We start from the raw sequence: 23926 nt of genomic DNA on the forward strand, positions 1-23926 counted from the left end.
CGCTTCTGTCTAGAATCGTCCAAGGAAGCTGCAAACCTTGTCAACATGGCCTGCGCTGCCGAGTCGCGACCCGGAGCCGACGGGCAGGATGCGAAGGATGATAACGTCTCCAGGCAAAGCAGGTATCGCGGGCAGGGGTCGACGAAACGCAAGCCAAGGCCAGGAAGGGCGGGCCGACCGCCCGATGTACGAGGATCCAAGACCTGCCAAATTCTGTGAGATTAAAAGAAAAAAAAGAAAGAAAGACAACGACATGAGAACTTGAGTTTTTCAAATGGATATTCGACATCTAATTTATGTGTTTACCAAATCCCTCTGCGTCATTCAGAATATTCACGCAGATATCTGGTCGTGTCTTGGATGTCATTAAGATCTGTTATTCCCTCGTCAAGCTGACATGACGTCCCAACACTTCACACACCCTACAGCAACCACGTGATACATCCTGATTGCCTCATTAGTAGTGCCACAATGCAATACAAGGAGCCTAATTGAAGGTAAACGCAAATCGTTCACTGGGGTATCCCTACCACGGCTTCACTTCCATATGAAAAAAATATCGTTATTGTTTTCTCATTACATCTCATGCCAGTATGTCACATTTCGTGAATACTGTTAATGAGTATAGGAGTGCATTGTTGTAATTTATCATTTGAAAGGAATCTATTATGAAAACATAATCCCTATTGTGCAGAGAAGGGAAAAAAGACCGACTATCACTGTTTATGGGAATCATGCATTTCTTGTGAGCACACTGTTCCCCACACGCAATGGTTATTACAGAGAAAGAAAATGCACATCCCTTCTGCGTTGCTACAGTTATTATTACTGCACACGTCTCCATTTAAATCTCGAAATTTTGTGCTGAGAACGTCAAACCGTACACACAACCCCCCCCCCCCAAAAAAAAAAAGAATACGCCATTGCCATGGTTACAGCAATCCATTAGATCTTCTCACACAAGAAATTCGTCTTCCTCCATCTTACCACCACCTTACATAGATGTCTTATAAAGTGCTCTGTCCACCAAACACCACATAATCAACTCAAAGATTTTACAAGCCAAAGAAACACTGCATCATGTTTTTCGTCATGGTGGTTGGATAGATAGCGAAAAGAAAAACAGAAAAAAAAATCATGTCCTCAGGTAAACAGACGCAAGCATTCTTAAGGCACGAAGATAAACACGGACAATAAATCATTGTTTATAGTCGCCTGATAGTGATAGTTGACATCTAGACAATGACTTCCGTGATTATTGAAATCTTTAGGATAATAAGATTCAAACGCTATATAGGTCAATTTTGAACTCAATATAACAAGACAGCGTTCGATTTGAGACCAGAATTATCTCCAGGAAGTTCAACAGAAGCATCAATTCTTACTTTTGTTTTCCTTCGAGATTCGGATATCAATTCAATTCAATTCTATTCAATTTCCTCCTCGACAGAATATAACATTAAAATAAGCTACGCATTTTTTTAAATAATCTTGAGTACACAAAAGTTGACAGTGCGGTGAGATTAGAGGTAATTGATAGAAGGAAAGCATTCTAAGTTTCATACCAAACTTGTTACATTATCCATGCCCCGGGGAGGGGTTGGGGTGCACTATGAAAGGAAACCAAAGCCCAAAGAGAAATGTGGGTTGAGTGAAAGCAGCAACATTAGTAGAACACATTAGTGAAAGTTTGAGGAAAATCGGACAATCGATGAAAACGTTATGAATTTTTAAATTTTTGATGTTGGAACCGCTAGATAAGGAGACTACTAGAGGTTATGGCATCATGTGCGGACAACAATATAAAGAAAATATAAAGGGAATTCCACAAAAATTCATTTTTCATGAAAATTACACATTCCATCAACTTGATTCTGACATATGTTAAGGGTAGCAATTATTCCCCCTGCTTTCTGAAAGCGGTCAATCAAGTGTTCTTTCGTTTTCTAAAAAAGTGATTTCTTTAAAGTTTGTGTACACTGTGGACAACTCATCAGTAGACGCAGAAACTTAGTAAGGAAATTAGTTCAAACAAAGACTGACACTACAGGACAGACAGGACAGAAAAAAATAAAACAAAAGCACATATTTATACAAAAGCATAGGAACATGGCAAGACACAAGCTGCTATTTAGGATCAGGAACAATTTATCAAAGGATGGTCAATAAAGTGGCTTGAATAGCTGATGATTTAGCGCAGCTTTAAAGGCGCTATATGATGTAATTAATCATGCATTTCATTATCTTGTTATCATCTTGAGATGATGATACTTGCTTTGTGTCGTTATGCAAAGTCAAAAGACGAGGACTTCGTCATTCTTTACCCCATGAAAAAGTCCCCAACTGCTTATGTGCCAGGATGTCAAGAACATGTATTGCTCAAATGTAATGTCAGATTTGTGTAAATTGATGGGGCGGTTTTTTTTTTCTCTCACATCACTGGCGAAATAAAACAGGAGAGAATGACAATAACTATTATTTAACGCATTTGTTTATTTTATTGACAAAAATGAGCAGGTGACACGGAAGCAATTAAAAAAATACCACAGGTGGTAGTCGTTACATAAATTATGAAACACTCCGGGTAGGCCTGTGGCAACGAAAAATGACTTATGTCAGTCATCATTACGCTGCAGTTACCCCTCCGTTGATGTCGTCGCACTTGTAGTTTTGTTTCGTTGTTGGCGTTTATAAAGTATAAATGAACTCATACATATACCGCAATAGTCTCTATCTCCCTATCTACCAACCGGAAAAAATGCTACTTGCGAACGTACTTTATTCCTCGGGTACGTGGCTCTATAGAGAAATGACAGAAATGTGCGAACACAATGTTATTACTGTCCATCCATTTTCAGTTATTATTTTCTCAGTTACACGATATCTTTGCCCAATATTCCATGTTCGGAGTGGGTCTCGGTAATCGATAGCGGATGTCTGTATTGGATGTACTATACCCTCAACGATCTCTCAGCTCAGTTCAACATCAGGGTTGCTACGAAAAAATAAATGAGCAAGAAATGAAATATGAAAAAAAAAATGAAATGAAATGAAATGACCGAAATGACTACAAGCGTAATCAATACTTTCTAATTGCTGGTTACCAGGTGTATATAACCGAAGTCAGAATTGACCTTTTTTACCCACTGGGATCACAATTGAATAACCTAGATTAGTGTGAAAGCAACCAGCTTTTACGCCTCCAAAGTTTAATTAGTGCGATGTCAGTGTAAGCTGCTTGTATTGTACCTCGCAGTGGAGCGAGGGGTGGGGTACGTCGCGACGCGTCGACGAGTTTGTCCGTGTGCTCGGCCGCCATGGCTGCCGCATTCAGCTTGGTCGCCACGGCGCCACCCAAGTGTGACTCGACAAAGAATGACCGGGACTGTTCGCATCGTTGTCTTTATAATAACCTCCAGAAGCTTTTGCTTAATTCCATATCTTTTTTTTTTAATTTGTTAAAGATACTGCTCAACAAACGTTTCACTCGTCAAGGTTGGTGTGCGAAGCCGTAGTTCATGCTTCGCTTCGCTACTATTGTTCTTGTTGTCACAACTGATGCGAGGAAAAGGTCAGATCATGTCTTAACACACTGCATCGCTGTCGTGTTATAAGGAGTAATAAATCGGCAGAGAAGAGCCATTGGATGATGGTAGGAGCGAGTGAGAGAGAGCGGGGTGGGGGAGGTGGGAATTCGACGGAGGGAGAGAAGAAGATGGAGAGATAAAGGGGAAGGACGAAGGAATAAGATTAAGGGAGACGATAATGCAATCAAAGCGTCAAGAATTACGCAAAGAGAACATAACCTCTTCCAAACATTCCCGCGAAGTTGGCGAGACGTGCAAAAAGGTAAGAACTCCCTGTATCCTAGACATCCGCTTCCGGTACGGCAAAAGATATGAAAATGTATGTATTATGTAATCTGATATAAAAGATATAAAAATAATAAGATTTAAAAAGATAATGAAAAATGATAAGAATGATAAAACCGAACCATAGTAAACCTCCCGCCTCCCCCCCCCCCCGAAAAAAAAAACAAAGAAAAAAAAAATCTAGCAGTTTTTCTTGAGAGGGTATTTTCCAATAATCTAACTGTTCCCAACGTGGTTTTCAAATTTCAATAAGCTTGGTATAGCGAATTACATTTGCTTTAATAGCCTATCCTTAGTCAAAACTTCGGCAGAAATTTGTTGTCAGGAGTTTACTATTGTTGTTGCCCTTGTTTACCGTGGTAAGGATAACAGACACGTAAACCATTTTACGTAGCATGAACGTTCATGAAGGCCAGATTATGTGTCTAGAGATCAATTCTGTTCAAGTTATTTGCGGTTGCTCCCTGTATACCAACGAAAGATTAGTCGATATACCGTAAGGCTTACTCTCACTGTCCGTAAAGCTTTTAATATCGCAAATCCATGCCGAGGCTGTTTGTGTCGTCTGTACGTGGTCATCAAAGACGAGCAAGGAAAAGGCGCGAAGAATAGACAAACGCGAGATCGATACCTCCCCTAGGATTCGATTCGCTAAATTGAGGCAAGTATGTATATTGGTGATACGGAGCCAACGCGTGGAGGTGGAGAAATCTCGGCTCGTTCCACCTGTCCGTGAGACGTCATAGTCGCAAACTGTTGGAATGATTTATTTGGCCACTCATAGAGTTACTTTAAGGAAGTCCCACCGTCGATTTTGATTAGCCCCTTTCATTGTCTTCTTTCCATCCGCTTAATCGGGAAAAGGGATCCCGAAGTGGCGGGGCGCTCGCCTTCCTTCAAGCGCGAAAATGCAAATTAATCGAATTCTAAAGTCGTCAGCTAGGGCTGTTTTTCACACAATTTGCATAATGGAAGACAGTACACAATATCTTTGTACCTGCGTTTCTTGTCACGGCATCAAGTATGTAAGGCCACCCATAGGCCGTTCGGCCCTGATCGGGTTATCATCGTCCTAATGTTGCTGTGAACACTAATCTCTTCGCCCATTTTTCTTTCAGTCTCGATTGTCTGATATCGTAGGTCGAAGGATCTCTTGCAAGATAGATCATACTCAGTCAGAAGATGCTACTGAACATGCTACATTTAAATGAAAAGAATGACCCATGCTGGAAGAACTCCCATCCCCTCCCCTGTACCAAAACAAACAAACAAACAAACAAACAAAAAACAAATAAGATAAAATGCAAACAAAAAATTGACTGAGAGAGGAATTGAAAGAAAGAAAAAAGATAGAAAGAATGAATGAAAGAAAGAAAGAAAGAAAGAAAGAAAGAAAGAAAGAAAGAAAGAAAGAAAGAAAGAAAGAAAGAAAGAAAGAAAGAAAGAAAGGAGTGGTAGCTTTGGAAAGTTATTCTATATCGGACAGGTTCGCCATGTGTATACGTCTAGGTGAGTGTATGACATTTCCCCAAGACAATCTGAATCTACAATTGTACAAATGTACGGTTGTATACATGCAAACTAATGAAAAAGAAAATGAATACAAAATGCATTCCTTGCATGCACTGATGACATTTCCTTCTCCTTCTCATGTAAAACACAGGCCACGGCAATGTTCTAATTGTTTCCAATTCTTGTTCAAAACAATGATAGATTTTTATACCATAAGTGTAATGCTGGTTTGCTTGCCTTTTTACAACAATATCATGCTGATAATGATTGTTGTTATTTTCCTTATCACTTATATTGTTAACAATTATAATTATTATAATAATATCATATCATTATTACTCTCATTATTGTCATTATAGATATTGATATTATTATTATTATCATTGTTATTATTATTATTGTTATTATTATTATCATTATTAATATTATCATTATTATTATTATTAACATTATCATTATATCAGTCATTATGATCATAATTATAATGATATAAATTTAGCCTACCAGGCCTATGGTGTAGTTCCCTTCATTATTATCAGTTTTACTTTCTCATAATCAGTATTCTCATTTTGCACCTTATTGCTCTGTTGAGACGTGATTAGGTATTTCAACATAGCCGAAAGCTATAATCTATCACCCCGCCCCCATCAAACTTATATTCAGATATTATTCAGATATATTTAGATGTTTATATTCTTGCATCCTTCAAAGCAAGAGCAGAGAGAAGAATTATTCTGCAGGTCGTAATATCGAGTTATTGACCTAATCGATACTCTCTTTTTTTTCAAACGTGAGGTATATAGATCCTAGGACATGATACCCGAAGAGCAACAGGTTACGTCACAACCAACAACCTCAATGGACGGTATGACAACCGCACGTTTTTGAGCAGTATTGGGATAATGCGATAAATTATGCTAACAAACACCATACTTATCTGCCATATATGCCCCCTCCTCAATGGCATCAGCAACCTAACCCACAGCGTCAGATGTACGTAATAAAGCACCCCAACCCATTCAAGAGAGATTTTTTTTCTTTTGTCATTTGGTGATATCATTAGTGTACATTATGAATGTCAGTTGGTGTGAACATGACTTTGGCATGGAGGAACACTAATGCCTCAGGGATGCGGTAATTCCCTCATCGAGTCAATACACGGAGTATCAGACTCCGGTAAGCCATGGATTAAGATGATAGAGCATTTCGTGGTATCATAAAAGACTATGATGCAGACATTGCCTCGTATAACAGAGTGTAAAGAGTCAAGGTTGATAACATAATATCTGAATATTGCTGTGTGTAAGGAAACAAAAATGTAAAAGTAATCGGGGCTTAGAAACCTGTTGGCTTCAAACGACCGAAGGCAATGAAAACAGGGGAAAGACTGTCCTTCTGTTATAACAGAGGTTCTGTTAGATTAGGCAAGAGTTTATTATGCACTCGCTTCGTTATATTATTACTATCCTGAGGGTTCTCAACAGAATACCACTTGACGCGACAAATTCGTGTGAACGGGACTGAGAGTCGCAGTCCAAGGCAAAACAGATCGACCTTTTTATTGACACAACTTAATACGGGTGGCATCAACTTTGCAATGATCGTTCGACCCCTGAAGACAAACAAAGGGCCAACCCTTTGCTTTTTCTTCTCTCCTTCTCTCTCTCTCACCCTCTCCATCTCTCTCCCTCTCTATCTATCTCTATCTCTATCTCTGTCTCTGTCTCTGTCTCTATCTCTATCTCTATCTCTATCTCTATCTCTATCTCTATCTCTATCTCTATCTCTATCTCTATCTCTATCTCTATCTCTATCTCTATCTCTATCTCTATCTCTATCTCTATCTCTATCTCTATCTCTATATCTATCTCTATCTTTATCTTTATCTCTATCTCTATCTCTATCTCTATCTCTATCTTTATCTCTATCTCTATCTCTATCTCTATCTCTATCTCTATCTCTATCTCTATCTCTATCTCTATCTCTATCTCTATCTCTATCTCTATCTCTATCTCTATCTCTATCTCTATCTCTATCTCTATCTCTATCTCTATCTCTATCTCTATCTCTATCTCTATCTCTATCTCTAGGCCTATCTCTATCTCTCTTCCAATCTGCGTGGAGGAGAAGTCGCGATGCTTCGAGGAAGAGACAATCTCTATTATGTCCATCGGGGCCGGACTGGCGCGGGATGTTATTAAGGAAAGATAATAGGAACTCTCCTGGCCATACAAATTTCCCTTCCGCAGCTCCCCTTTCCCTGATATAAGCGTATTTCCAGTGGCCGATCCAAATTTAGATAAAAGAAATAAAAGGAAAATGGCGCACTGGTCAGTGCGCCCTCCTTTATTTATCTATTTATTTTTTTAATAAAAGCATGCATGCAAACGCACGATGTGTCAGGTGATGAAACCCGGAAGTGGCATGACAAAACGAAAAATTAAACCCGGAAGTGTCATCAGAAAACGAGAAATATTAAACTCGGAAGTGGCACCAGAAATATGAACTGCTTCTTGGATCCGCCCTGCTTTCTTGTATGTCTTACTGCGAGTATTTCACCTGTTTCCTCTTCTTTGATACTAAAAGTTGCTATTAAAGTAAACGCACACACATGCACGCACGCGAGCGCGCTCGCACACACATGTTAATAATATGTTTGCTGATGTCTGTCGCACGACCTTTCAAATATCACACTTTCCAGGTGTAATCAATTCAGTTCGTGATGGTAGCTATTATTCACTGCCGAATAGCATTAAAGTCTGTAGTCAGATTTTCCCCCTTTTACACAAGCATTCAAGGGAAATTGCGCATTATCTACCATGAAAGCTTCTTACCTACTTGCTAGCTCGCCGTCCATAACACGCCTTTTGCTATTAAAGCGGAAGTAGTTCTATTCAGCTCATGACAGAAGTCAAGTTCGTGTACTTAAACTAGTGAGGATACGAAACTCCCTTTGTTAAATCCATTAGCTCCCCTATTCACATCCTAATTCTCGCAAAGTAAGCACGCTGCCTTTCACTTGTGATACAACCTCTTCGAAGAGCGGCTTGTTATATAATCCGTGTTTTTTTTAATGTAAAATCACATGATTTTAATAATATTTGTCGATGAAACAAGAATTCGAGATCAAGCATAGAAGGGGAAAAAGATTTTCCACCGTCGTGAAATGTGGAATCAGATTGACAAACAGTTTATCATCTGAGCAAGACTAAAGTATTTAAAATTTACAGGCAGTGATGTCAGTGAACATTATGGGGTCAAATATAGATTTCGATTTTTTATGTCTGGCAGTCAGGGCGTACGTAGTTCATAAAATCAGAAACGTGTCCCTCAGGAGCACGACAAAATTACCCCCCCCCCCTACCAGAAACCATTTCCGCGCAATATTCTAATCCATTTTTGTCTCCGCTTTTTTTTTTTTACTCGAACCATCCCGTGGTATATGACTATAAAGATCAATGATTCCGTTTTTCTACAAAGAATATGACATGTGTATACAAAATTATTACTATGCACAAGCAGTTCTTTTCATAATCCTAATTACCGTAAGAAATGTACTCATTCTCTCGCGTGTACAAAGTCGTTTTAATTCGCACGAGTGGTCTATTATAGTATATGGACGTATGAAAGCAAGACGCTTTGTATATAACGGCTTGTATAGGGGTGTAATCGTTTGATTCTCCTTCGTAAAACACGCACACACACAAACACTCAAAGGAGGAAAATACTAGCAATGATAGCATCCATCCACTCTCTGCTTAGAGGAGAAGGGCTTTAACGTCCCAAGTACCAGCCAATCTCGTCTCTCACTTTGCTGTCTTCGAGTGTGTAGATTTATCAAATGCTTGGCTAGAATCGAGCTCCTTCACCGCAGGCTCTCCCCTCCCCCCCCCCCAATCTTTTTCTTTCCTTTTTTCTCCCCCTTGTTCAATAACTTAAAAGGTTGGAAGAGGGCAATTTGTCTTGTAAAAAGCAACTCCCCCTTTCTTTTGGGTCAGTTTGCAGAGGCAGGGGGGACGCGGTGAGGGTCGGTAAATTTGACCCGACATTTAGTGCAGTCCGCTCTCTCCTAACCTCGGAGGCCATAAAACTCAGGAGGAAAAGCCAGAAAAAAGGGAGTGAGAGATAACAGTCAAACGGAAAAACATTCAAAAATATATCACGGCATTAAGAGGGCAATATAAGCATATGTTGCACTGTCAGCATCGTCATAGCGAATGAACAGGGCAGTACAGATTTAAAAAAAAAATCTAGAAGAGGAGACTGTAAACATGATAAAGAAGTTCCATTTTATATATATCCACTAAGATTATGTCACTTACCAAACCTATTGCCGTCAGCTTGCAAATTGGATAAAAGACTCACATTATAAATACTCTGCATTCGTTTTCTGACAGTAAGATTCGTTATCATTATGCAATCTCTTATTACTGAAACTCTCAGTCAGGTCATGAGTGACAGAAAGCTGACCTGAGCGTTATAATCATAATTATTATGTGATATTATTAGGAAGCATTATTCATATCCATCAACATAATGATTATAATAACTTCGTTGCTACTATCATAAGTGTAGCGATATCATTTTGTGTTCTTTTATGTGCAATCTTTAATTCAACCATCGTTGTCAATTGATTCATCATAATAAACGTAATCTTTGGTGTTGTTCCAACATTAACTTGCATGGACTCGTTGCCAAACACGTGGCCGACAAAAAAGAAAATTAAATAAATAAGGGTGAGAATTACCAGCGAGATAGATTCAAGTCTTCTTTAGATTAGAGCAATGACGTAACAAATGATAGTCTCTTTTTTTTTTCTCTGAGAGCATTTCAGCAAGGCCGTTGTCTTTTCCATTCGCTATGAGTTAAGGACGGAATACTAGTAAGTTCATATCTTGTGTAGATAACAGGTCATGCCGGCTCAAACAGATTTTCATCTTATGTATTACGGTGAAGGTTAGAGCAAGAAAATGTTGTTGTCCCTTAAGCTTTCCTTTCTAGTATGGACCTTTTCTCTTTTCTTTTAAGTCGTATTCCCCTTTTTTGACATTATGAGTGGAGTTGAAGAGATAGTAGACAAGAGAGTAAAGAAGCACGGTCTCTCATCCTATATTTCTATAGCACACGTTCTCCAAACAATGAACCTCTCTCGCATTATATATACTTTGTCCAGTTTCCTGCGCGCAGGGTGTTAAAACGGAATAGGCAGCAGCACACAACAGCAAACGGAAGTATTTATAAAGCACATAGAGGAAAGACACAGGGCTGGGTGCAAAAAAACAACAAGAACAACTGGGTGAAGGGTTAGTGTGGAGAATATTCAAAAGAAAGATAACTTTATATTTGTGATAAAATGTCTGCTTTTCTACGTCTCTTTCTCTCCCTGTTTATTTGATCGCACGACCTTCTCCTCTCACGTTCACCCCAAATTTAATTGGCGGATCCTTTTACTTGAATATCTGTATTTCCCCCTTTCCCTCAGCTAAGAGACATAAAGATGCACTTTCTTTGACGCGAGAGGCTTTCTTTTGGGGTCGATATCACGACGACGTCAGTGTATTTTGTTTTACAATCATCATGTTCGTCGCCGGGGCTGGCATCCATTGAATTCAATGCAATTAAACACATCCTTATTGAAAGATAGATAGGTAGGTAGATAGATAGATAGATAGATAGATAGATAGATAGACAAAAAGATAGATAGAGATCGGTAGATAGATAGATGGATAAGTTAATAGAGAGAAAGAGCAAGAGAGGGAGATAGCGTTCATACCTTACGTTGATTGCTCATTCCCAAAAACAACCAAACAATGACCTTTTCCACTACTTCTTTTTCCGTGTGGCTAATTCAATTGATCATGACGCACAAAAACAAATGAACACACAACAACACCCACCCACACACACACACACACACGCACACACACACACGCACACACACACGCACACACTCATACATGAACCAGGGAGGTGAGAAGAAACCCACCCACCTCCCTGCATGAACTCACAGATAGGGAGACGCATGTTTTGCAGTCACAAGCAAGCTAGTGCCTCAACATAAAATAAATTATATTTGTAAATCCTCTTGGGATCAAGGGGGTGGGGGTTTCCAATAATTAAGTTGTACATGCAAATTGTCTCTAGACTGCGTGATCATTATCGAAAGGTGAATATACCCCACGTGTACAAATATAGGTGAAATGTTCGTCATTGCCTTTTAGGAGCGTCCGAATAAAATGCAAGCATGTTCTGCTTGCCACGTTAATCAATCACACCAAAGCTCACGACTGCGAACTCCCCTTAACGCCGTCGCAGCAGTCACTTACAGGGAAAGCTCGTTGGATCCCCCCCCCCCCCACTCGAGACACCCCGTTTGTTGCAAATCGCTCCAAGTGAAGTCTGTGTCCTCGGAGGAAAAAAAAAAGACAGCGGCGGTTCGCGAGCCAATGATGGGTTCATAACAGTTTCATGTGATGTCTCGTGTAGCAAACACCGCTACAGACACCTGAACCTGATGGCCGGCTCTTCACATTTCAAAAATGAAAGAGTATCTTGTTGTCCCACAGGTGACTAGAAAAGACGTCAGGATTTTAGGAAGAGGAGTGCCATTTGAGCTCTCACCGACATGATGGTATTTGGGTTCGAGATTTGTCGCAAGGGAAAATGCGTCTGGAGGGATGGACACACAATTAGATTTAAAAAGAGAGCGAAAACTCTTCAAAAAAAAAAAACCACACACACACACAGTGAGAAAGAAAGGCATATTATCTTACATACAAATGTGACTGTATCCGTTCGACTGTAGTAGAGTCAACGCAATCGTAGATTAGGCCGTCAGATTTTCTAAACAACGAGCACAGCAACAAAATAAACTCAGAAAAAGGTCCAGGGATAAAACAAGGCATATCAAACTGCAGTAGTTGTTCAGGATTCGCCACCGACCATAGGCCAAGCATTCGTCCGCTCGGCAATACAAAAGTGAACGCAAATAAGGAATTAGGCAAACACGCCCGATAGAAGCACAGCCCCCTCCCCCCTCACCTAAAAGCAGTTAGGTCTGTATGGGCTATTTGATTTACCGCAGGCCGTGACATCAAGCCCACGTGTTATTCTGCACGCTTAAAAGCAAAAAGACACACTACAAAAACAGAAACGAACCATAAAAAGCGCCAAGATGTCCTCAGCTCTGCTTGTTTTGGGCACCCAATGATTATCTGCCAGAAAGATGTGACTGTCTTTTATTGTCCAAACTGTTAAGACGCCAGCTAATCCGCCTTAAATTGGGAGCAAAATAGGCTACATACCGATAATAGAAACGACAGAGAGAGAGAGAGAGAGAGAGAGAGAGAGACAACGGAAACCAAAGGACTTAGGGGGACTTAGATTTGTGGATTTTTTCAGAAAGTTTTGCCCGAAATTTGATCGGTACAAATCCGATTGTACATGTTAATCAGTTGTAAAGTACCCACCTATTGATGATTTAAATTATTTACCGATGGATTTCCATTCTAGCAATTCACACCACTATGATGTTTGTTTTAAACGCAAACTTTCACAAATCAAATTTTATCATTTTTAAGATTATGGTGTTGCAGAAATTCAGTGAAAACATTGGAGAAGTAATGAGTAGTTTTGCTCTTCTGGAAGAGTCTAGAACTGTAGCAAAGACATCCTGTTCTGGATAACATCCCATTACGGGGGAAATCATTATATTTGTGTACTGCAACGATACGTTTCTGTTTTTAGCAAAACAAAATACACTACTTGTTTTTCTTTATTTTTCTTTTCGTGTCAATCTTATTTGGGCCTGCAGTGCTCATGGCTTGAGTCAGATCTAATAAGAATTGTGCTAAAATGTCTGGTAACGAGCTTATGTAAGATCTTCCGAACGGTGACCCAGATGAAATGAAAATGCAATAATATCGTCAACATACGAAGAGTGCCTAATTAGGCATGTTAGTATTACCATGTTATTAGGTCACCCCTATGACATTTTGCTCTGGGGATGATGAGCTGAAACTTAGATTCTGTCAGCCTATTTTAGGAACCAACAGATGGAAATTGATGCTAAGTTTGTGTCAACACAACAATAAGTTAAAAAACCCTAACAATAACATGAAAGACATGTAGAAGAAGATAAAACGTTAGAAGTCAATATCAGCTAATTTTTCATGGGGAACTATAAGAGAAGAGTATAATAAGCATCAGGTCACTGCACCACACTGTATCACACAACTGTTAAATGCACGTATGATGAATAGAGTGGAATAAAAAAAATGCGTACAATCTCACTGAAAAAGAGAAGAGTAAATGAGTTGAAAAGGCCAAAGAAAATCAAAGGAACTCAAAGGAAAACTAATTTTTAGAATTAAAGGAAGATGGATAAAATGACGAAACAGCCATTCAAAAAACCATTTGCTAATTTGTACATTTCGAGAGTTTCAGTTTCAGTTTCAGTTTGATCTTATTTGTCCACTTGTACAAATATACCGAAATACGCACAAATACGCAATGAAAATGGCAAAATCGGGAACATTCATAATCTTATTTGAAATATAAGTACAGACATTCAGGTGCAGGAAAGGAAAAGACATTCGTATTAACAGTATTATAATTATATTTCAAGGTACAAGAGGAGGAGACCGTCTTAAATAAGCAATGTGCTTGACTAGGATGACGGCATCGGGTGACATGATACATAAGAAAAATCGAAGTTCTTATTGGAACTGAAGGAGGAACCACCCCAAAAAAGAAAAATCCCAATTCTTACCCCAATCGACTTGAACATTGAATAGCTCTATTTGTTTTCTGAAAAGGTAAATGATGAACTTATGGGAAGTAATAATGATGTTTGTCCCAGGTGGGTCAAGTGTGTTTGACATTGTCATGTATGTTTAGAACTTCAACCATTCACTCATTGATGTTGAAAATGTTTATTGTTCTACGTACTCTATACCATGAGAATTATAAATTGAAGTGGTATTTGTTTTTGAAGACATTTGTATGTGCCTATGTATGTATTTGCGTTTGTGGCATCTATGATTCTTTTATCATGGAGTTACAGTCCCAGTAGATCCATGCTTTTATAAAGGTGACGCGTGTCTTCTTGTATTTATACACTGTAAATGTTGTAGTTATCACGTACCACCACGTGGATTGTCTTCCTCTGAACACACACTCTATATGTCAAGCCAGTGTGTGTGTGTGTGTATGTGTGTGTGTGTGTGTGCGTGTGATATGTATCTGTTTCATTGTAATGTTCTAGTGTGTGTTTCCCACCCTCTCGCCTCTATTTTCGCCCCTACTCTCCACTTGTTCCCTATAGATCATCATTTCTCTTTAGTGTCGTGCACGTCTGTGCGAAGTTAGCTTTCTGAACCATCGTTGTTCAATAGCAGTGAATAGACCATTCAATAGGCTATACAAAACGGATATCGTTACGGTGAACAATATAATGCGAGAGGAAAGACAGCGCAACTTCTAGCCCAGCGCGCGCGCACACACTTACTCACACAAACACGCACACACACACTTACACACAACATGCACGCCTTACAACCAGATTATTTTCCTGAATACACGCAGTGAAGAAAGACAGAGTAGAGGTAGCGTTACCAAGAGACCACATTGCTGAATGGTTTTGTAGAAGATAGTGCATTACTGACGTTACTGACATTAAAAAAGAAAGAAATGTAAATTGGCATTCCTTATTATAGGTTACATTCTGTGCAAGTTGGGATGACAGACTGTCCTTAACACGTCTCTATCATAATTGATTTTACTTTTTCCTCCTTTATCCTATGCATTCTGGCATTATCTCTTAATATCGAGGAACAAGGAGGTGCCATTGGTATATTAATTTGCGCACTAAAGCGTATGTTTTATGATAGATAATTGAAAGTAGTCGTAGCTTTGTGTGTAGAATTTGCTGTCGTTAGCAAGTTTGCTTTAGATTATAAAGATAAGTAATTTTGGAGAGCCGAGTCAAAATAATGTGGCTTAACCTTAAGTTGAAGTGAATCCGTGCCATTATTTTGATTCTATTTTTAATTAGTTTGAAAAAGAATGGCTTCTCACTACATTTAAAGGCTATAGTTGAGATCGTGAGAGTACATTTGTACAAATACTAAATTCTAAATGGTGTCAGAATTCATAAACTTTTTTCTTTTCTTTTTGTAGGCATATTGCTATGGTATTTTAATTCACCTAATGTGCTTTAGTGTCCTGCAAATTTATTGATAAATCACAGGGCCAATTTCCCACATGCTCGGAATTCCAACTGAAACGGAAATCCATCAGATCAGAAAATTGGAGTTTGCCAGCTCAATCGGATTCTCATGATGAAAGAACACAACACTATTAAAGGACAAGTTCACCTTCATAGACATGTGGGTTGAGTGAGTGCAGCAATATTAGTAGAACACATCAGTGAGAGTTTGAGCGAAATCGGACAATCAGTTCAAAAGTTATGAATTTTTGAAGTTTTTGCTCAGTCACGGCTGGATGAAAAGACTACTATAGCTTGTGATGTCACATGAGTACAACGATATAAAGAAAGAATAAAGAAAATTCAACATATTTCCATTTTTCTCCCATAACAAAAGAACACTTGACTTCTCTCTTTCAGAAGGCAGGAGGAATAATATTACCCTTAACATACATCAGTAGCAAGTCGAAGAAATGTGCACTTTATTCAAAAAGTAAAGTTTTGTGAAATTCTCTTTTTATTTTCCTTATGTAGTTGTACGCATGTGACATCATACACTGTAGTAGTCTTCTCTTCCAGCAGTGACTGCGCAGATACTTCAAATATTCATAACTTTTGAACGAATTGTCCAATTTTCCTCAAACTTTCACTGATGTGTTCTACTAATATTGCTGCATGCTCTCAATCCTTATGTATATGAAGGTGGACTTGTCCTTTAACATAAAAAACAAGAAAGAATACTGTTACACACAATAACGCTATCATTGTAGCATGCTATCCGCTAAACGAACATAGTCACCAAAGCGAGCACACGTACACATAATACATAAAATGTTTCTAATACATTTTCTTTAAATAAAGTGGAGCCTCTTTGAACTTATTTGCATTAAATATCAACCAAAATGTTTAGATTAAATCACTGAAGGAGCTCAACGACGAAAATATCTACCAGTACATGTCCTTGATACATAAGAAAATATCTTTCGACAAGGGTCAGGTCTGGTGTACATCCCAAAGATTGTTTCGTTCTTTTTTAAGTTGAGAATGCTGTACATTATCTCTGATTAGTTTGTACATATGGAGAGACTTGTATAGATTGGAATTTGTGTATAAAGATTTCCCTGAGTTGATGTTACATTCCGAAATAGATCTATATATATTTTGCAAAATGTTGATTGTGTCTACTCAATAAAATGTTCATACATCTTGCCTAACCCAGTGTCAAGAAAACGTATTATTTCAAGCTGTGACCGTAGAAATATTACAATATGATATGATATTATTGTATTATATATATTATATATATTATATACTGTATATGCGTGTGTGTGTTAGTGTGTGTGTGGGTGTGTGCGTGTACGTCTGTAAACATGCATGTCTTACCACCGCTTTGATGACATTGCGTTAAAAAAAACACATCAATAACATCAAATTATGGAGTATGTTAGATGTAAGGGTAAACGCCCACTAAAGAAATCTTACAAAGTACGCTCTGCAATTAAGACGTCATAATAGTTATGCTTTACTACTATAAACAACAACCTTTCCATCCTAAAGTGGCGAACCCAATTAGGACAGTGCAGAATGCTTCGAACAAGGGAATTGCAAGAATTATGGGCATCTCAGTTCTTTGATCAATTAAATGTATGACCTTTGGCTGTTCAGACCATTACTAGACGTACGAATTCTAAGGTTTTTTACTATTGTAGATTTTTAAAAATATTCGAATTTGTGAATACCATTAGATTATATAAGTTTTGTCCCAAAATACAGTGTAGAACTAAATGAAAGAACTATTCTTTTGAAAACTATACCTTGATAACAATATCGAAGAAAAAAAAAGCGATTGCAAGACCTAAGACAATGTAAGACTTTGATGCAGTGTCTTGCGCAAACAGCTAGTCAATAGATCAAATTTAATATTCATATTCCAATTCAAGTCTCGGGATTTTGGTTACTGAAATGAAGAAAAAAAAAAGAAAGTGGTAAGTCAAAAATGTAAACCATTAGGATAGTAAAAATTATCAATATTTTAACAATAAGTTAGCATTACAGTAGTATTATGTGAAGAAAATAATCAGCAAGGATTGTAAAGTTAAAAACACGGGGTTAAGATATCATATGATTTAGGTATTTACTGAATATTGAAAAAAAAAGTATGGATTGGATAGGATTTTTAAAGTACATCACACAAATGCCAAATCAGTGCTAATCTTGACATTCAAAAGTCGCATATTGTTGATGGGTGGTGGTTTTTTTTGCGAATAATTTGTGAGCCAGAACAGCAATTAAGCCCGTAAACTATACAATATTCTACCAGTAATATTCCGTGGGTAATACTATCAAATACTTGAAACAATGCCAATAATGTCTGAGAAAGTTTAATCTATTTTGTAGCACGTGTTTGCAATTGCAAAATCGACTAGACTTCGCTTCTGAATCTATAGTTCTACTGTTGCTGAGTTATGGATTTTTTTTCTATTTCTGACAAAAGTCATGTAGGGATGGCTTTTGACTCGATGGCTATTTTGGATCTCAGTCATGACATTTGTCACTCCTAATTAGCTGCGATGATGAGCCTCGCTGTTAGGAATGATCAGAATGAGAGATGTTATCCACCTATTGACCCGTTTTCTACGACCCTCAGCAGGTTCCAATAGGCAGAATGGGTTTCTACGGTCGTTTATTATACAAATGATGCACAGGACAGATTGGATCGGTGAGCATTGGATGCAGGAGACTAACTTTGGAACACTTTAAAACAACGAGCGCAGCAAGTGGGTTTTAGACTGTTTCCAAAGTTAAAAGAGACCATCCGATTCTCACCGATCCACGAAGTCGGCCTGTGCATCATTCGTTTTATAAGATGAGCCCATAAATTCATGAAATTCAACCTTTCTTTTTCCACATCATGCGTCTGGTATGTCTACCACACTACAAGGCTTAAGCCGTGTGATCGGATTTTACCGGACGCATGACTCAACGCATGATAATTAACAAATCAGATTGCAGAGATTCTAAAGCCCTTTTTCTGACAAGCAATGATAAACTGCTTTATTGGAGGAAATAATGCTTTTAAAAACAAAAGGCTTAATATGGCCCCTTTAACATCCTATTACAAGACTACAATTATTATTCTTTGTCTTATTTTTGCTTTATTACTCAAGACTCATGCGAAAAAATATACTTAATTCTATTGTTTAATACATAACAATGTTTCCTTTCTTTAAAGAACACAGATGATTAATTTAGAATTCCATGTGTTTGCCTCATCATTCCATTGACGATCGTATTCTCCTGAGGGTACTGTGGCAGAACTAATTTGAGTAGTACGCAGGGACGCAGGGAATTGTTTTGTTTGCTTGGTTCTTTGCTTTTTTATTTTCTTTATTTCCTTCTCCCTTTCTTTCTTTTGTCCATACATTAAACCGATCATTGGTGTTTCATTTATGTATTTGTGACCCTGCACCTCAAAACAAACAAAAAGTCGCCAGACATGAATTTTTAGTTAAGACCATATTCTGAAAGAGCAGACTTTAAGCTTTAAGATGATGTATAACTCAAATCAAATGGACTCTCCTAACCTATCTAAATATTGGAAAGAAAGCGCAAACTCAGGAAAAATGTGAACTGAGAAAAGAGGCTCTGAAGTACAGTGTCTATTCAAGCGTTTAATCTTTACCAAACCGTGCTGGCTGTGCGATGAATGAGACAAAAAACAGGAAGTCAACCACCAGAGTAACAACAATGAAAGGATTATCAGATTAAACTGAAATTAAGCATGTTCTATTAACACATTCTGTCCATAATTAATGCTAACTTTCAAAGCAGTAGCACTATCCTTTCAAAAGTTATTAGAGTTGAAAGTGAAGAGTGTGGACAAGGTTTTTCAGAAATGAAACAGGGATTCTAAAGACACACCTAATCACACTATTCTACCAAAAATGTTCGAGATAAACTGCTAAAAAAACACATTTTCCTGCCCGTTTTATGATACCAAATTTTAGCATAATGTAAAAGAAGACCCGCTCTTTCAGAAAATTTGAAAAAGGCAAGTTCGGCTTGGTTGGCCCATTTCACTTATTTTCAGTCCTCACGCAAAATCAGTGTGTGCGACTTTATGTTCGTTTTGAGGTGCACAGTCACATTTATTCATTCAATAGTTTTGATTTGAACGTGATCGAAATCACGCGGTTGTTATTGCCGTCCGCAATGTGTCGTCATGTATAGGGTCTAGTCAATGAAGGAAGAACATATTTGTTTGTTGTTTGTTTGTTTGTTTGTTTGTTCATTTCTATCTGAGAAGATGGCTGGATAGCCATATTCAGCTACGCTAAGTTAGTCTTCCATGGCTTTGAGATGGGACCACTTCACCGGGTTAAACACCCTGCTCTTTGCGATGAATGAATGAAGCGGAATGCATGAGTTATGACTCTCTCATACACGGGACCTCCATTTTATGTCCTATCCGAGGGACAGAGTGTTTTGCCTTCTGCTAGAGGAGGCGGTATGATTACACACAACATTCCTCAGTCCTGACTCGGGTTCGAACCCGGGTCCTTAGGATCGTGAGGCAGACGTGCTACCGACTGAGCCAACTCACCGCCCATATGAGAAAATAAGAGTCGAAAAGAGTCGAATAAAATGAGAAAATAAGGGTCGAAAAGAAGGTATGAAACAACAGTCTGCGTGTGAGTTTGTATGTAAATAGTGTGTGCGTATGTGTGTTGGAGGAGGGGGGAGGGGGACGCAGCTAGCACTGTCACGATTGTGTCACATGAAAGTCTATATCCTGTGACGTAAGAGCCCCGGTGCTTCATTGACTCAACCTAATACACCCGCTGTCAAATTCTCACATTAACCGATATTGCCTGGTAAGTGAATGACAGGTGGATTGGGCGGTACAGCGACGGTGCAACGGGAAATGTTGTCCCCTTTATAGGTCATCAAATGGCAAAACCTTGAAAACTTTATGAATGAAGAGAATAAATAATGCGGTATGTATCGACACAAATTAGAAAAACAAACAAATCCTAAAGTTAATCTACACACTCATTCAATGTGAATGTAGAAGACAAATGAACGAATCGCTAGTGAACAAGGTGAAGGGAATTTGCTTTCATGGTAGAAACGCATACGCATGGCGGTAATGTCATTAACATTGTTTCATGTATATTTGATGGCATTTGGGTACATCTAAATTGCATATGATATAGACTATCGTAAATGCGATTTAAGAAGAAAATCACAGATTTCAAACTTACCGGGTGAAATTTCGAGAAGAAAAAAGTTTAAATACTGATGTACATTGTGTCCATGGGGAATGCCGCAGAGGACACAATTTGTAGAGGACAACTCTCCATGTTGCATCGGAATATGAATAAGCACAGGAATGTTGAGACCAATATCCAAGGTAAATTCTGTCTGTCGTTCTTCTCTCATCAATATCTTCTTTCGCATCTCCCCTCTCTCTCTCTCTCTCTCTCTCTCTCTTCCCTCTCATCTCTCCCCTTCTTTTTTCTCCCTGCCAGCCTATAAGTTGCTCCCTACATCCCCATTTGTCACCTGATAATTTTATCTTCATTGATTTTTTTTTTTTTTGGGGGGGGGGGGCGGTGTGCATTTTTGATCCTCATTGAATAGATTTGAACAAAGTGAATTAATTGAAGTCTCCCTAGTCAAATGAGGATTTGCTATATAGCCCCTACGGATTGACTGAAAGATTAAAATCAATGGTTTACAGATTCAGACAGTAGGACGCATTCTGTGAAATCAGTTTATTCTCTTCACTTCCTCTTAGATTGTAAATGTCATGCTATAATACTAAAAAGCCACAGATTCATTGATACAGTCATCTTTCTACTGTAATTATTGCCTTTATAGGGGACAGTTTGCACTGGAGCAAAATAATTATTTACACTTTTTGCGCCTGTAATATTCAGAAAATTATTGTTATTACAGTCGGTCTTTTGGGCACTGCTTATACATGAAGAATGTAAAGAAAAATGAAATGCAGTCGTCTTTAGAAGAGCGTTAAACCAACACATGTTTTCCTCCAAATTTTTGCTTTATTCCGATTCCATTCGTTGCTATACATTCCACTTGAATGTTTGAATAAACAAATAGAATGTATATACGAAAGATGATATTTCCTGTCAAGGAGTACACTGAAATGTGCGCACAAACACACACACACACACACACACACACACACACATACATAGGCGTACATACACAAGCACACACACAAACCCACCAGTCTCATTTCCTGTTTTCCTGTACCTATTGTCATAAGTGCTTGAGTACAGTTCAGGGCCGGCGCAGTGTTTTCAAAAGTGTGGGGGCCCACTTCCGGGTTTCATGAGCTAACAAGCAAAAAAAAAAAAAGGTCCTCAGCTCAACTCTCCCCGTCCACTTCCGGGTTTCTTCAGCTGACAAGCCAAAAAAAAAGGTCCTCAGCTCATCTCTCCCCGTGCACTTCCGGGTTTCTTCACCTGACAAGCAAAAAAAAAAAAAAAAAAAAAAAGGTCCTCCACTCATTCTCATTCTCTCCCCTCCCATTTCCGGGTGGTATAAAAATGTTCAGAGAAAACACATAACCTTACCGCCGCCATACATCAAGATCTCTATATATTTCTATTTTAGTGCCACTTACGTACTTCCGGGTTGAAAAAAGTGTGGGGGCCCAAAGTGATGACACCTTATGTATTCCTTTGTATGGTGCACAAAAAGTGTGGGGGCCCTGGCCCCCACGGCCACGGCCCCACTGCGCCGGCCCTGCAGTTCATACAAAAGAAAATGAAATTGGATGAAATAAAGCTCCGTGCACTAGTCACGAACTCACTCACAAACGGTCCAGTCTTTAGGAGCCATTGTGGGCGAATTGCGTGAATTTTCTGGCATTCGAAGTTTTTACATTTTAATGAAGCCTTAATACTTGTCTTATTTTTAGTAGAACTCCTGTGTTAAAATGTCTCATTGTTTCATACACGCATTGCTATAAAGACTACACACTTCCTGGCCGATTTCCTCAAAACAAATCCAGTGTCGTACGCATTATTTGTGTTATTCTTTCTTTGTTCAATTATTTATTTGTTTGCTTGATTTCTTCTTTTTTGTTTTGTTTTTAAGAAAGTGGGACACATTATACAACTATAAATTGAAAACAGTACTTAAATCAGTTTGGCAAGCTTAGATGTTAGAAGGCTCAGATACTTGTCACTTTTTTAAGATGCATTTCATTCTAAAGAAATAAAGCGCCAATTACTTGTTACTTAATTCCGCTAATCTCCCACTCTCTCCCTCTCCCACCCTCCCCCACCCACTTTCTTTATATCTATCTCATTTATTTTCGGTTTGGTTCGATCACCTCTGCGTGCCTTCAGCTCGATCGTCCTTCGTAGATGTAATCTGTCAGTTTCCTTACCACCACTTGCTGTTTCCCCCTACCAGAGAGATGGAAAGGAACCTCCATCCCTCCTCCCTGACTCATCCTCTTTGAGGAGATACCATCAGAAAGGAGATACGGTTCGGCATGTTTCCAAGGGCGGTCATTAACCTGGCTTTTTTTTCTTACAACCTGCTTACTCGCTTGTTATTTGTTTCATTGTCCACATGAGAAGATGGCTGGATAGCTTATATTCATCTGTACTAGCCGATCTTCCATGGGGTCCAGCTGGATGTGAGGCGGGACTACTTCTCCGGGTTATGCACCCTGCTCTTTGCGATTGGATGAATGAAGCGCTATCTTTTATGTGATGGAGTTGTGACTCTCTCACACAGGGCCAGAGTATGTTGCCTCCCTTTGTTCCTGTAGTGTTCTTCACCCAATATTATTGCTAGCTTGTCAATTTGTTACCAGCATGAAGATAATTGAATAAATTTCCCCACTCTCGCTAAAAGACATGACAACAAAATTATCCAGAAGAGGAATATATAGGGATAGAGCACGATATTATTGGTGTTGGAATAGTAATAAAAAAAATGATGTTGAATCACCATCTCTTTCTCATTAAAGTCAGGGCTGATAATGTCATCATTAAAGCGTTGTTTTATTCGTGATTAAGTTTTTATCATCACAATGCTTTAAATCAGTGCATATTTTTCATTACTGCTGGTTCAGTGGTTCTGTTACTGTTAGTTGTGTCTGCAATGACAGAAGTCTAATTCACTGCTTGAACTCTACAGTGTCTTGCGGTAGCAGTACACATACAGTCCATGGGAGCAACCAACGCCTCCCTACACTTGTTTATAGTTCCATTTTGTGTACACACCTTGTGCACAACAAATTGATATTGGAAACAAACCTGCTGGGTAACTTTCGTGGTTCGTATAT

At 38.7% G+C, this 23926-nt stretch overlaps 1 protein-coding gene across 1 annotated transcript in view; it reads left to right on the plus strand.

Annotated features, from left to right (window-relative positions):
- Window positions 1-219, plus strand: part of LOC139723735 (guanylate cyclase soluble subunit beta-2-like) — a 62706-nt gene extending 62487 nt beyond the window's left edge. Inside the window, exon 16 of the mRNA XM_071634950.1 lies at window positions 14-219. Within this exon, the coding sequence (XP_071491051.1) occupies window positions 14-219 (206 nt within the window). The remainder of the gene's footprint in view (window positions 1-13) is intronic.
- Window positions 220-23926: the final 23707 nt, after the last annotated feature.

This window comes from Diadema antillarum, unplaced genomic scaffold (assembly GCF_040938485.1).
Source record: "Diadema antillarum isolate AM-2024a unplaced genomic scaffold, OU_Dant_1.0 scf00000198, whole genome shotgun sequence".
Lineage (NCBI taxonomy): Eukaryota > Metazoa > Echinodermata > Echinoidea > Diadematoida > Diadematidae > Diadema > Diadema antillarum.